The sequence below is a fragment of the Myotis myotis genome, unplaced genomic scaffold, assembly GCF_014108235.1.
Source record: "Myotis myotis isolate mMyoMyo1 unplaced genomic scaffold, mMyoMyo1.p scaffold_m19_p_16, whole genome shotgun sequence".
NCBI classification, from domain to species: Eukaryota; Metazoa; Chordata; class Mammalia; order Chiroptera; family Vespertilionidae; genus Myotis; species Myotis myotis.
The window spans coordinates 8017286-8033848 of NW_023416320.1; the positions used below are offsets into that span (position 1 = coordinate 8017286).

The window sequence follows — 16563 nt, forward strand, 5'->3', positions numbered from 1 at the left end:
CATATTCAAAAATAGACCATATATTGGGTCACAAGCAAAGTATCCCCAAATTCAAGAAAATTGAAATCATAAAAAGCGTCTTTGCAGACCACGATGGCATAATATTAGAAATAAACTACAATAAAAACAACCCAAAATACTCAAACACCTGGAAGCTGAATAGCATGCTATTAAATATTGATTGGGTTACCAATGAAATCAAAGAAGAAATTCGAAACATCCTGGAAACTAATGACAATGAAAACACAACAATCCAAAACCTATGGGACACAATGAAAGCAGTCCTGAGAGGGAAGTTTATAGCTCTACAGGCCTATCTCAACAAACAAGAAAAAATGGTAGTAAATCATCTAACTCTACAACTCAAAGAATTAGAAAGAGAGCAACAAGAAAACCCCAGAGTGAGCAGAAGGAAGGAGATAATAAAGATTAGAGCAGAAATAAATGACATAGAGACCAAAAAAACAGTACAGAAAATCAATGAAACCAAGAGCTGGTTCTTTGAAAGGATAAACAAGATTGACAAACCTCTAGCCAGACTCACCAAGAAGCAAAGAGAGAGGACCCAAATAAACAAAATCAGAAACGATAGAGGCGAAATAACAACAGACCCCACAGAAATACAAATGATTGTTAAAAAATACTATGGACAGCTCTACTCCGACAAACTAGACAACCTGGAGGAAATGGACAAATTCCTAGAAAAATACAACATTCCAAAACTCAATCAGGAAGAATCTAAAAATCTCAACAGGCCAATAACTATGGAAGAAATTGAAGCAGTCATCAAAAAGCTTCCAGCAAACAAAAGCCCAGGACCAGACGGCTTCACAGGGGAGTTTTACCAAACATTCAAGGAAGAACTAAAACCTATTCTCCTCAGACTACTACAAAAAATTCAAGAGGAAGGAACACTTCCAAGCTCATTCTATGAAGCCAGCATCACCCTAATACCAAAACCCGGTAAAGACAACACAATGAAAGAGAATTACAGGCCAATATCGCTTATGAACATAGATGCCAAAATCCTCAACAAAATCTTAGCAAATCGGATCCAGCAGTACATCAGAAAGATCATACACCATGACCAAGTAGGATTTATCCCAGGGATGCAAGGATGGTACAATATCCGCAAATCAATAAACGTGATACATCACATAAACAAATTGAAAGAAAAAAACCACATGGTCATATCAATTGATGCAGAAAAAGCATTTGACAAAATTCAACACCCATTTTTGATAAAAGCTCTCAGCAAGGTGGGAGTAGAAGGATCATACCTCAACATAATAAAAGCCATATATGACAGGCCCACAGCCAACATCATACTCAATGGACAAAAACTAACACCATTTCCCCTAAGAACAGGAACAAGACAGGGATGCCCCCTCTCACCACTCCTGTTCAACATAGTACTGGAAGTGTTAGCCATTGCAATTCGGCAAGAAGAAGAAATAAAAGGCATCCAAATTGGAAAAGAGGAAGTAAAACTGTCCTTATTTGCAGATGACATGATATTATACATACAAAACCCTAGAGACTCCATCAAAAAGCTACTGGACTTAATACATGAATTTGGCAATGTAGCAGGATACAAAATTAACCCCAAGAAATCTGAGGCATTTCTATACACCAATAGTGAACTTTCAGAAAGAGAGATTATAAAAACAATCCCGTTTACCATCGCACCAAAAAATTAAGCTACCTAGGAATAAACTTAACTAAAGAGGTAAAAGACCTCTACTCAGAAAACTACAGGACGTTGAAAAAAGATATAGAGGAAGACATAAACAGATGGAAGAACATACCATGTTCATGGATTGGTAGAATCAACATCATTAAAATGTCCATACTACCCAAAGCAATCTATAAATTCAACGCACTTCCCATTAAAATACCAACGGCATACTTCAGAGATCTAGAACGAACTCTCCAAAAATTCATCTGGAATAAAAAAAGACCTCGAATAGCTGCAGCAATCCTGAAAAAGACCAAAGTAGGTGGGATCTCAATACCAGATATCAAGATGTATTACAAAGCCACTGTTCTCAAAACTGCCTGGTACTGGCACAAGAATAGGCATATAGATCAATGGAATAGAATAGAGAGCCCAGAAATCGGCCCGAACCAATATGCTCAATTAATATTTGACAAAGGAGGCAAGAACATACAATGGAGCCAAGATAGTCTCTTCAATAAATGGTGCTGGGAAAATTGGACAGATATATGCAAGAAAATGAAACTAGACCACCAACTTACACCATACACAAAAATAAACTCAAAATGGATAAAGGACTTAAATGTACGACAGGAAACCATAAAAATTCTAGAAGAATCCAAAGGCAACAAAATCTCAGACATATGCCGAAGCAATTTCTTCACTGATACAGCTCCTAGGGCACTTGAAACTAAAGAGAAAATGAACAAATGGGACTACATCAAAATAAAAAGCTTCTGCACAGCAAAAGAAACCATCAACAAAACAACGAGAAAACCCACTGTGTGGGAAAACATATTTGCCAATGTCATATCCGATAAGGGCCTAATCTCCAAAATTTATAGGGAACTCATACAACTTAACAAAAGGAAGATAAACAATCCAATCAAAAAATGGGCAAAGGACCTAAATAGACACCTTTCAAAAGAGGACATTCAGAAAGCCAAGAGACATATGAAAACATGCTCAAAGTCACTAATCATCCGAGAGATGCAAATCAAAACAACAATGAGGTACCATCTCACACCTGTCAGACTGGCTATCATCAACAAATCAACAAACGACAAGTGCTGGAGAGGATGTGGAGAAAAAGGAACACTTGTGCACTGCTGGTGGGAATGCAGACTGGTGCAGCCACTATGGAAGACAGTATGGAGTTTCCTTAAAAAACTGAAAATGGAACTCCCATTTGACCCTGTGATCCCACTTCTAGGAATATATCCCAAGAAACCAGAAACACCAATCAGAAAGGATATATGCACCCCTATGTTCATAGCAGCACAATTCACCATAGCTAAGATCTGGAAACAGCCTAAGTGCCCATCAGTAGATGAATGGATTAGAAAACTGTAGTACATCTACACGATGGAATACTATGCTGCTCTAAAAAGGAAGGAACTCTTACCATTTGCAACGTCATGGATGGAACTGGAGAGCATTATGCTAAGTGAAATAAGCCAGTCAATGAAGGAAAAATACCACATGATCTCACTCATTCATGGATAATAGAGACCATTATAAACTTTTGAACAATAATAGATACAGAGGCAGAGCTGCCTCAAACAGATTGTCAAACTGCAGCAGGAAGGCCGGGGAGGGTTGCGGGGCAGGAGGTAGGGGGGTAAGAGATCAACTAAAGGACTTGTATGCATGCATAGAAGCATAACCAGTGGACATAAGACATTGGGGGATAGGGGAGGCTAGGGGACTGTCTAGGGCGGGGGGATAAAATGGACACATATGTAATACCCTTTGTAATACTTTAAGCAATAATAAAAAAAAAAAAAAAAAAAAAAAAAAAAAAAAAAAAAAGATTGCAGTAAAGCAAGTTTCTATTTATCCGGAACCTCTTAGAGCTTGTAATATACTAATGTACCCAGTTAAGTTCCATCAATGGAGACGTTTCCAAACTTGTTTGACCAAAAGCACTTCCTAAAGGCAGGCCTATTAATGGCTTCTGGAAATGTGTCCACAAAATATAGCATGATTTTGTAAAATACTAATAAGAGAAACTCTTAAGATTTTAGAACTAAATAAGCTTTAATTCATATCTAAGATGAATCCAAAATAGTCTAGTATAAATACCCTAAACTCACAGCAGCCAAAACACAATCAATAAATGCTCATTTAAATGACACTAACTAAATAATTAAGACACTGATAAAACGTGACTATTCTGAGTGACCCTAGCAAAGCAACTCAATGTAAAAAATACAGTATGGATAGTATTTTTCTCTTTTTAAGTTGCAAAATCAGTATTCATAAATTAATGTCTAGTAAATGAGAATTCAGTAAAGTCTACTCAAACATCTATAATTTTTAATAAATAAAAAAATCTGATTTCATAATGGGGGGGAGGACACAGAAAAAAACAAGATTCTAAATTCCAAGTTCCAAAAAACATTATTCCAAGATTTTTTTGAAACCAAGTTATTCCTTCACTTATGATAAACTTTAAGAATACAAATACATATGATATACATACATACTTACCACTGTGTCAGAGTTAAGAATCTGTCTCATAAATTCCAAAAATGAAGATGCCAGTTCACCTGTGTCCTTACTAAAAGTGCTGACCACACGTTTCAGTAAACTATGCAGAGCATTACTGTTTTTCCTTAAAGAACTGTAAATTTTAAAAGAGAAAGAGGAAAAGTCTTAAAATTTGAACATATAAATCTAGTATGAGAAATGAACTATCTCAGTTCAGACAGAATGAAACTTAGTCCACCATTTTTTAAAAAGCAAAAAATACTTTGGTGTGTCTGTGTATACAAACCATGTATCAAAGCATTATTTACAGTTATTTCCTTTTAAAGATAAGCTTTAAGCTCTTAAAAAGAAAATTTTAGTTAATAATAATATGTCAAGGTTAGTTTCTTAATTTTGATATTCAATGAACACATGAAAATATGTGATATAAATGATAGAGAGCTCAAGACTGCAGTTCTGAAAATACTCAATGAGATGTAAGAAAATGTAGACAGGCAATTTAATGCACTCAGAAAACAAAATAATGAACAAAACAAGAGCTTTACCAAAGATATAGAAACTTTTAAAAAAGCAAAGATCAGCCGAAACCGGTTTGGTTCAGTGGATAGAGCGTCGGCCTGCGGACTGAAAGGTCCCAGGTTCGATTCCAGTCAAGGGCATGTACCTGGGTTGCAGGCACATCCCCAGTAGGGGATGTGCAGGAGGCAGCTGATCGATGTTTCTCTCTCATCGATGTTTCTAACTATCTCTCTCCCTTCCTCTCTATAAAAAATCAATAAAATATATTAAAAAAAAAAAAAAAAAAAGCAAAGATCAGTGGCTGAGCATCAACCTGTGAACCAGGAGGTCATGGTTTGATGCCTATTTAGGGCACATGCCTGGATTGAAGGTTCGATCTCCAGTGTTATGATAATCAAAACAGCATGGTATTAGCGGAAACATAGACACATGGATCAATGGAACAGAACTGAGAGCCCAGATATAAAATCACACATATACGGCAGATAATTTTCAACAAAGGAGCCAGAAACACACAGTGGAGAAAAGAAAGCCTCTTTAATAAATGGTGCTGGGCCCAGTCAGAGTGCTCAGTGGTTGACTGTTGACCTATGAACCAGGAGGTCACGTTTTGATTCCAGATCAAGGCACATGCCCAGGTTGCGGGGCCCAAACCCTAGTAGGGGGCATGCAGGAGGCAGCTAGCCAATCAATTATTCTCTCTCATCATTGATTTCTCTCTCTCCCTCTTCCTTCCTTTCTGAAATCAGTAAAATATTAAAAAAAATAAACAAATGGTGCTGGGAAAATTGGAAATCCACATGCAAAAGAATGAAACTAGATTACAGTTTATCCCCATGTACAAAAATTAATTCAAAATGGATCAAAGACCTAAATATAATATCTGAAACAATAAATTACTTACAAGAAAGCATAGGTACTAAACTTATGGACCTTGATTGGAGAGAACATTTTATGAACTTAATCCCAAAGGATTTTCTCTCCTCATTGATGTTTCTCTCTCTCTCTCTCTCTCCCCCTCTCCCTTCCTCTTTGAAATCAATTAAAAAAATATATATCTAAAAACATCACATATAGTCCGGCCAGCGTGGCTCAGTGATTGAGCATTGACCTATGAACTGGTTAAGGCATATGCCTGGGTTGTGGGCTTGATTCCCAGTGTGGGGCCTGCAAGAGGCAGCCAATTGATGATTCTCTCTCATCATTGATGTTTCTATCTCTCCTCCTCTCCTTTCCTCTCTGAAATCAATACAAAAATATATTTTTTAAAAATCACATATAATACTGTGGCAGAGGTATGCAAAGGATATTTGTGAAAGCACCTAACCCAGCCAGTAATGGAGGGATTTAGGAAAGATTTTTGGCTCTCTTGGAAGTGTAGTGTATAAGGTGAGTTTTAAAAGATATAAAGTAAACTAAAGGTCCGATACACATTTGTTCACTGGGAAGGGGGGATGGGGAGGGTCCCTCAGCCCGGCCTGCGCCCTCTCACAGTCTGGGAGCCCTCGGGGGATGTCCGACTGACGGCTTAGGCTTGCTTGCCTCAGGGGATGGGCCTAAGCCAGCAGTCAAACATCCTTAGTGCTGCCGTGGAGGCAGGAGAGGCTCCTGCTGCCGCCACTGCGCTCGCCAGCCAGCCGTCAGCCTGGCTTCTGGCTGAGCAGCGCTCCCCGTGTTGAGCATCTGCCCCCTGGTGGTCAGTGAGAGACACAGCGACTGGTCGTTCCACCATTTGGTCAATTTGCATATTACCCTTTTATTATATAGGATATCCAGGCAACAGGAAAAAGGACATTCAAGAAGTAAAATTTGCCCTAGCCGGCTTGGCTCAGTGGATAGAGCGTCAGCCTGTGGACTGAAGGGTCCCAGGTTTGATTCTGGCTAAGGGCACATGCCTGGGTTGCGGGCTCGATCCCCAGTAGTGGGTGTGCAGGAGGCGGCCGATCAATGATTCTCTCTCATCATTGATGTTTCTATCCTCTCTCTCCTTCTCCCTTCCTCTCTGAAATCAATAAAGAAGTATATTTAAAAAAAAAGAAGTAAAATTTAAAGACTTTGGTGAGAGACTGGGAAATGGGGAAGGTAGGAGAAAAACTTGAGTGTTCAGAAGGTGCCACCAACTAAGAAAGACATACATTAGAAGAGATAGGTTTTTTCAGGACAAAGAGGTGGAGAAGGGTAGGAGCCAGAATCAAACACAATACCTGGAACTTAACTTTTCAACCAATGTTACAAGAATTAATGAGAAGCACAAATATACGTTTCCTCCTTCTTTCTTTCTCATAACCCTACATACTCCTACAAATTCCCAAGAAAATCTAGCCAGCATAAAGAAAGAGGCATAGACAGAGCAGAAATTATGTCTGAGAGACTGAGCAGCATGAGGTTTATATCATTTCAAATTAATTTAATCTCAGCCATTCCTCTAGAAAATAAAAACCATAGAATCAGCACTTTTAGGGTCCATAATACCACATTATCATCATCTTTTAAGGACTAGGGTGAATATATCAACAAACAAATTATCTTAAAGCATGAATTAACATCCCTGGAACAATAAGATTTCCTTAAATACTCTCAGACAGTGGTTCTCAACCTTCTGGCCCTTTAAATACAGCTCCTCATGTTGTGACCCAACCATAAAATTATTTTCGTTGCTACTTCATAACTGTAATGTTGCTACTGTCATGAATCGTAATGTAAATATCTGATATGCAGGATGGTCTCAGGCGACCACTGTGAAAGGGTCGTTCGACCTCCAAAGGGGTCGCGACCCATAGGTTGAGAACCGCTGCTCTAAGATGTCCACATTAATTTGTCTGTCTATTCAATTTACATTTTTATTCCTGTAAATTTATTAGCACATGATACTGCTGACCAATCTTCTCCATAAATATAGAGAAAGAAATCACATCTTCAACCTTCTGTAATAGCTATGAATTAATATGGGGGGGGTGGGGGGGGAGAGTTAACAGTGAAAAATTAAGCCAAGAGTATATTAAATAAAATATTACCTTTTTAAATGAAATAGTCCATAATCATGCTCTGTAAGAAACATCATTGTTCTGACACACGTCAATAAACAGTTGTAACTGCTCTCTGAGTTGGCTAGCATAGCCAGTAGACAGTCACAAATTGAGGCCATCAATTCTTTGTTTGGCAGAGAATTGGAGAGCTGCTCTAGTTCAGAAATTGAACCTTCAGAAGAGTTTGGCAAAATAAGTGCAATGTCCTGTAAGGGAAGTGGAGAAAAGGAAAAAATAATTTAAAAAAATTATTATAGTATCATTTTTACTTCAGGATTTCGTAATATTTAATACTTAGTAATTATCTCATCAAAATATTGTTACAGTCCCATCCTATACATAGATTCAAACACATTAAAAACAAAGGAGTCAGCCCTAGCCAGTTTGGCTCAGTGGATAGAATGTCGGCCTACAGACTGAAAGGTCCCAGGTTTGATTCCAGTCAAGGGCACATGCCTGGGTTGCAGGCTCGATCCCCAGTAGGGGGCGTGCAGGAGGCAGCCGGTCAATGATTGTCTCTCATCATTGATGTTTGTCTCTCTCTCCCTCTCCCTTCCTCTCTGAAATCAATAAAAATAAAAATAAAATAAAAACAAAAAACAAAGGAGTCATTTTGCCCTCCTATAACAGTTAATACAAGTATACATAAATAAAGAAAAAATATTTCATTTTACAATATTTTTACTTAAAAATGTTTTCCTTCTGTATTGCACTGTGTAGTTTGTATCCTCAACTTGTTAACTGAAGTACTTTTGGTACTAAAATATTTTTTAATATATTGTTATTGATGGAGCAAATAAACATTTAACCACATCTTCCAATTAAATATTTTCCTTTAGTTTTTTATACGTTTAAAATTCAAAATTTTCAATATTAAGCAAATTTAGCTAACAATAATTAAAAATTCCCACTACTCTTTTTATAAAAGCAGATTTTACCAGAACATTTTTAGGTATATCTCACAGCCTTTAATAATTTCAACATATTGCAAACCTACTTAGGTTAAAACTGTAAAACATGCCGAAACCGGTTTGGCTCAGTGGATAGAGCGTCGGCCTGCGAACTGAAGGGTCCCAGGTTCGATTCTGGCCAAGGGCATGTACCTGGGTTGCAGGCACATCCCCAGTAGGAGATGTGCGGGAGGCGGCTGATCGATGTTTCTCTCCCATCGATGTTTCTCTCTATCTCTCTCCCTTTCTCTCCGTATAAAATCAATAAAATATATTAAAAAAAAACAACAACTGTAAAACAAAGCTAGAATGAGAAGGGAAATATAACAATTGAGGCCAATAATGTCTATGTGATCAAAGCAGCTAGGATGCTCTTAAGCATAATCATAAAAGCTAATATGGAATATACAACAAACACTAGTTAAATGGACATTTCGAGGTATGAGAATTTAAAATATCCTTTCTACTAGGTCCCAAACTATTTTCACCAGGTACCCTTTTTGTGAAAACAAGTCACACAAAAATTGTTCCTTCTTGACTAGAGTGCTAAAATATAAACAAATGGAATTTTTGTTAGCTAGAAAAAGATAATTTTTCAACAGTGAAAAATATTCTGCGTGGAAAAAAAAAAAAGCACATCTAATGATTAGACAGCAGGAGCATTTTGTCAAGCTAGAATGGGATTAGGCATAGAAATCTGTAAAGATTACAATCACAATAGGCTCTCAAAGTTAAAACAATTCTCATTAAATCATAAAACTATAAATTAAAAGTCAATAACATAGACAGTGGGGAGAAACACTAATTTATTTATTTTTATTAAATTTATTGGGGTGACACTGGTCAACATGAACTTATAGGTTTGAAGTGTTTTGGGGGTTTTTTTAGACATACTACCACTTTTAGTCGGAATCTATAAAGTACAGTAATCGAAAAAACACTAAAACTGTAGTAGCCTTTGATGCCTTCAAACACTGTCCTCACAGAGTATTTCTCAGCCATAAAAAAAGAATGTAACTTTGATGACATTTGCAACATGGATGGACCTAGAGGGTATAATGCAAAGTGAAATAAGTCAGACAGAGAAAGACAAATACCATATGATTTCACTCATATGTGGAATCAAAACAAAAATAAAGGAATAAACAAACTCACAGATACAGAGAACATTTTATGGTTGCTGGATGAGAGGGGGGCTGTGAGGACAGGTGAAAAAGGGGGAGGGATTAAGATGCACCAATTGCCACCTATAAAAACAGCCAAGGGATATAAAGTACAGTATAAGGGATTATAGCCAATAATATTGTAATGACTATGTATGGAGTCTGATGGATACTAGGCTTATCAGGGCGATCATAAATTATATGAATGTCTAATCGTTATGTTGTATAGCTGAAACGAATAGAATACTGTATGTTAACTGTGATTGAAAATTTTTTTAATATATTAAAAAAAGTTGCCCTAACAGGAAACCATGGTATTAATTCAACTAATCACAAAGCCATAAAATTTAAGAATGAATTGGTGTTTAATATAATTAAAAAGAAAATAAACATACCAGACAAAACTAACCTCCTCCCAAAATACTGTGGCACATCAGGCAACTATGCAAGGAGGCAATTTCATAAAGAAAAGGAAAAAGCTCTTCAAAGAAACTTATAAAGTACACACCCAAAGGAAGCTCTGAAGCACCAAATCATTTCATTGTTGGTTCCTACTCAAATTCATCTCCCTGAACAGTAGCAGGAGTAATAAAACAGGTGAAATCTCCTTGTTCACAGCTAAGAGTTACATCAACAGCTTTACATCAACACACACACACACAATTTATAAAGTAACCATAAATACCTGATCACAGAGAGACTGTAAAATGGATGTGATATATTCAACACACTGTTGGCGAATAACACTGTCTCCAGGAGACCGCACCAAAGTTAACAGATCCTGGAATATCTCTGCATATTTTTCATCACCTTTAATAGTTCCATTAATTAGATGCAAAATAGCTAATTTACAAGCTTTGTGTGAGGCCAGAGCATCAAGAAGAGCAAGCAGCCTGGTGGTTTGGCTAGTATACTGTTTTTCTTTGTCTTCTGAAGTGCTGAAATAAAATCAATACATTTAATAAACAACGTTCTTAATTTTAAGGTATTATTTAACTAATATTTGTTTTTCAACACATATCAACTTACACCAATCTTGTATTAAAACATTTCAAAATGACTTCTCTGGAATTTTACAATTATAAAATTTTGTAAATTTAGGTTTTCAATAATATATTTTCTTAAATCAAAGTACTTTATGGTTCACCTTTCAAACACCCAAAATCAAGGCCTTCCAAGCAATCTGCACATGAAATAATGAAATAAAAATATTCTAATAAAAAATAATCTAAATATACTCGTATAGATGTGTGTATATGTATATGTGTATTTGTGTATATGTGGTGTACATTTGTGAATCTTATCTGAGCATTCTAAACCCTGGTTTCCAAATTCTAAGTGAAAAAATATGTATCTGTCTGTGTCAAGAATAACTTGAAAAAAAATTTAATGCAAAATGAAAAATACCTTTGCAAGTCTTCTACAATCAAATCCAACACAGTTCTCATAATCAGAAGTGCAGTTGGTGAGGCAAGGTCACACAATTGAACACAAATACGCCGTAACATATGTTGAATGGGCTGGCAGGTTGTGCCAGAGAAAGAGCGAACTATTTCTTGGAGCAACTTTGCTTGAACATGAAGGTGCATGCTCCACAATTTTCGGGTGTTGAGTGCCACTGATATATCATGTGGCTCAATAACCTGTTAAAAAAGTATAATGTATGTGTTCGTAGATTTTTAAAATATTTATTTATAGTCACAAAAACCTGTTCAGGAAGAACTATTATAAAAAGAACATCTTTACTGCATGCTGAAAACATTTAAGGTGCTTAAAACATCTATTATACAATTAAACATTTGCTTGAATTCAATGCATTTAAAAAAATCTTATTGTTCTCAGGTTAGCAGTCAGTAGAGCAGAGTCCATTGGTGAAGTGACCTAGTAAATGGCAAATTCTAATACATAATAAAGGAGAAAAAAAGATTTAAAAATAACAGAAGTACAAGTATACATAACAGCATAATAAAATTCACATTAACAAAAATTTATTTTAAATGGCACCCTCATATTCCCTTAATGACCGACTTGCTTCAGTTTTATCTCACCCTCATCCAGTTATTTTATGTCTGTTTTAGGGAAAGGGGATGAAGGTTTTGTTTTTGTTTTTTTGTTTTTTAACAAAATCACTGGCTTTTAAAAAAGTGTTACTGCAGTCATTTATAAGATGCATGTTATATGGAAGTGATACCTGAGTTGTTTGCATGGGCAATGGTAGAGGCAGCAGCTCTGAAAGGAGTATGAGTCCAGAAAAAAATCCTTCAGGAACCTTTAAGATTGAAGAAAGAACTTCTTTTAACATTAAAGACCAAGTATTATTGGCCAGAGTCTCTTCTGAGATTGTGAGTTTTTCGTTAACTCCTTGTGTAAAAGTCAGTAAGATATCAATGATATCATTCTGAATTTTCTGTTCATCACTGTCCAAACGACCTGAGAGGGGGATAGAGCACAGGAGCATGTGTAAAGTCACAAGTGCTGAAGGAACACGCATATCCTTAAACTCAAAGGAGCCACCTCTCAGGAGTTCTGTTAACATAGTTTTAAGAAGGGTGAGTGTGCAGCGAGCCATTGAAATAGTAGTAACTCTGTGAAGAGTAGTCCCCATGTTGACATGGAGCCTCCAAGGCTGAGTCAAAATACTGTTCAATTTTTGCAGAACCCGAATAAAGGTGTCCATTCCTTCAGCAGAAAAAAGCTGAATAACAGCAAGATTCCATTTCAGATCTTTCTGTTGACCTTTATATAAGAGAAAAAGAAAACTAATTAATTGCATGTTAATAATCAGTTAAGATTTTTGAATATTTTATTTAATAAATGATACTCATACTAGGCTTAAAAATTAGTAGTTTTAAGAGTATAATAGTCATATTACCTTCAACAGGGGGTGGTGGGCATGCCACATTACAGAGAACACGCAAGGCAGTGGTAAGGCCAACTCCTTCTGGAGTCATCAAGTTATCAATATTCTTTAAAAATAAAAATAAACAAAGTTTAATTTCTTGTTACCTATCAGACCAAGAGAAAATTCCAGAGAAGGCATTAGTTAAAAATATGAGTTTCAAATTTACATAAATTTCTGAAGTTAAATAAATTTCTTATTTAAAACTTAAATTAGGCTGATAAAGTTTATAAAAGTTATCTGAACTTTGGCATATGTTGTAGCATATGATATTATGTAAATAAAATAAATAACTGTATAGTACACGCATGTTAAAAAGTACTAAAACAAAAGTAACACACAGAAATATGTATTAGACTCTCTGTAATAAGAATGTAAAGTAGCTCCTTTTTGTATATTCTTTCTATGCATCCTCTCTCCCGAAAATGAACCAATGACTAATGCTACAAAGCACTACAGGTAATAAACCTTTCAAAACTGAAGAAGCAGCCTTAGCCGAGTGGCTCGGTTGGTTGAAGCGTCATCCCGTGTACCAAAAGGGCTGTGAATTTGATCCCTGGTTTGGGTATGTATAGGAGGCAACCAACTGATGTTTCTCTCTCACACTGATGTTTCTCTCCTTTCCTCTCTCTGTCAAATCAATAAATATATCCTCTTATGAGGATTAAAAAAAACAAAGAAAAACTGAAGAAGTAATCAGAAATGTTTAGAACTACGTAACATACATTTTTTAAAAGTGCAGATACCACAGGAGTCTGGTTATGATGGTGAGTTGGGGCATGGTTAGAAGAAATAAAAATACAGTTGTTATGTCCTTAGCACTGTTTCCTGACAACAGGTAGTTATGATTAAATTTCTTTTTTACTTTCCACAGGGCGGCATATAGATAGTGTAAAAAAACTTTGAAGAAATAACATTAAAATGTTACTATTTCAATTTTAACTTCAAAAGAAAAACTTAAGTTCCTTTCCCTCATAGTTTTGCACCTTAGAGGATCTTTTCTTCTAATTTCTTCCTGTGACTTATAACAATTCCACAAATGACGATGGCATCAGGGAGCCACACAGTGAAGTTTCAGTCTTAAATCAATTGTTTTTAGTGTATCTTGGAATGAGAGTCGCTTATAATAACCATAATTAATGGGATAAGGATTTACATAAAAATAAAAAATCTTTTAATTACAGCATGTAATTAATTCAAATTTCTATAACTAAATTTCTTTTTGGTTAAACGCTTTTACGTAGGCCATCTGATATTTATTGGCTACTTCATATGTTCTCCTGACCATGCACAAGCACCCCAAACACATGACCATCTAAATTTACAGGCATTACCATACTTCTGCTAAATTAAAGACTGAATATAATGGAAAGCCATAGATGGTCACCTGATGCACAGAGAAAGAAACAAAGAAGAATATGATGGTACCATGGGAGGTGAAAGTACTCTCAGAAGAGATGGAGTAAAAAGAAAAGATAAGGGCAGACAAGTCGGTTTAGAAAACTCTAAATCAGATAAACCGAAATGGACATGTTGCTGGGTCAGAATAGCAACAGATTTATAATGTACTGCATATATTTCAACTGCAAGAGCAAGATTATTTATAAACATGCACAAACATACACACATATACACCACGCACATAGCTCATCTGTTAAATGAAAGGAGATCACTCAAGGTCCATTCTGCCCCTATAGTGTAAAACTTTTTTATGTATTTATAAGCATTTTTAGGTCTCAATGTGTATTTATACACATTGTGGTAACTAAATTTTAAACATTCAAAACTAACAATGCCAATGATTTTATTGAATTTTTCATTATGAATTACTTGAATTATATAAATTTTCAACTGTAATATTATAAATTATACTAGAGGCCTGGTGCCCGACATTCGTGCACTGGAGAGGGGGGGTGTCCCTCAGCTTGGTCTGCACCCTCTCACAGTCCGGGACCCCTCAGGGGACATCTGGCAGTCAGACATGCCCCGAGGGGTCCTTAGCACTGTGCAGAGGCAGGAGAGGCTCCTGTCACTGCCACTGTGCTCACCAGCTGTGAACTGGCTTCTGGCTGAGCAGCACTCCCTCTGTGGGAGCGCACTGACCACCAAGGGGGCAGCTCCTGCATTGAGTGTCTGCCCCTGGTGGTCAGCACATGTCATAGTGACCAGTCATTCCACTGTTTGGTCGATTTGCATATTAGCCTTTTATTTTATAGTATGATTTTCACTTTTTATGAATTCTTTCTTTTAAAAAAATGTTTTATTGATTTTCTAGAGAGGAAGGAAGAGGAAAGAGAGATAGAAACATCATTGAGAGAGAATCACGGATTGGCTGCCTACTGCATGCCCCTCACCAGGGATTGAGGCTGCAACCTGGGCATGTGCCTTGACCCAGAATCAAACCAGCAACCTCTTGGTGCACAGGATGACATTCAACCAACTGAGGCACACAGGCTGGGCAGGATGGCTATGAATTATTTCAATTGCAAATCTGACCATCCCAAATTAACAAAAATAAAACTAGTCCCCACTGCAACTGTCTGGAACTGATTCCATCACTTTTCACCTAAAATTTTTATGGAAAATTCTCTTCCACTAAAGCTTAACTAAAATGATTATATGTTATATTCTTGTAGCATTTAACTTTAAAACACTCTAGTAAATGTCATCAAAACAGTAGGCGATATTACTCTGATTTGATTTGAGAGAAAAAAATATGACAGAATCTGGTAGTGGAAAGCAGCAGAATGCACGAGGTTGTGTGCATGTATGTTCATGTATGTACACACACCCCTACATTCATGTACCAATCTATAAATAAAGTCTAGTAAATCAAGTAGTACACTTCTCAATTACTACATTATCTACACAAGTGATTTAATGCACCATTACTATATACTACCATACAGTTCATAAAAACAGGCACTTTTTAGTTTTACTTACCTGTTTAACATATTCAATTAGGTTTGGGATGCAGTTAATTTCAAACCTAAGATTTTTCAGAGGTTCAAGCCATTTGCCGAGTTCTTAAAAACAAAAAGAGTAACTTACAATATAATATTTTAAAATAAGAGCCTTTATAACAAAGGAAATAATGGTACTCTTTTCCGAAGATAAACATTATCAGACCATACTGATTTCAATAATCTAAATTTCATACAGGGATGAACTTATGTCTAATTCCTTAAACTTTTAAATGAAATATAAACGCACTTTTAGTATTTGGTATCTGAAAATGTAAATGCTTATAATTCTTAAATAAGATAATCTAATTAAATTGTTTTTGTAACATTGAAAATTTTTAAATAAAACTGATTGCTTATAAACTAATAACACAGAGTTTATTCACCTAATGCGGTCACTGCTCATACACTCTAAAAAAAGCATGCACAAAATCTATTAATTTCTAACAGGATCAAACCCATGGGGGGACATTTACTAAGTGCCTTTTCCCTTAACATGAATTTTTAATTTTGTCATTTTCCTAATTTGCCTTTATAAAAGTACACTATCACCCCAAAATAATAATAGCAAGCTTTGTTTATAAAACAAACGTGAATGAAATATACTATTTACAACTGAACTCAAAACTCTCCTAAAAGGAATGGCCAACACCTATACTCTATCACCGAATGCTTCTTTAAAAGCATTCTAATACAGCCCTAACCAGTTTGGCTCAGTGAATACAGCGTCGGTTTGCACACTGAAGGGTCCCAGCTTCGATTCAGTCAAGGGCATATGACTGGGTTGCAGGCCAATCCCCAGTAGAGAACGTGCAGGGAACATCTCTCATCAT

The 16563-nt window shown here is 36.2% G+C and overlaps 1 protein-coding gene across 5 annotated transcripts in view; it reads right to left on the bottom strand.

Moving 5' to 3' along the window:
- Nucleotides 1–16563, bottom strand: part of VIRMA (vir like m6A methyltransferase associated) — a 55740-nt gene that overhangs the window by 13608 nt on the left and 25569 nt on the right. For all 5 annotated transcript variants that reach the window (XM_036337721.1, XM_036337719.1, XM_036337722.1 and 2 more), the window contains 7 exons: nt 15711–15793; nt 12741–12834; nt 12060–12604; nt 11276–11511; nt 10554–10806; nt 7744–7961; nt 4211–4343 (listed from right to left, as the gene is read on the bottom strand). In XM_036337721.1, the coding sequence (XP_036193614.1) occupies nt 4211–4343; nt 7744–7961; nt 10554–10806; nt 11276–11511; nt 12060–12604; nt 12741–12834; nt 15711–15793 (1562 nt within the window). The remainder of the gene's footprint in view (nt 1–4210; nt 4344–7743; nt 7962–10553; nt 10807–11275; nt 11512–12059; nt 12605–12740; nt 12835–15710; nt 15794–16563) is intronic.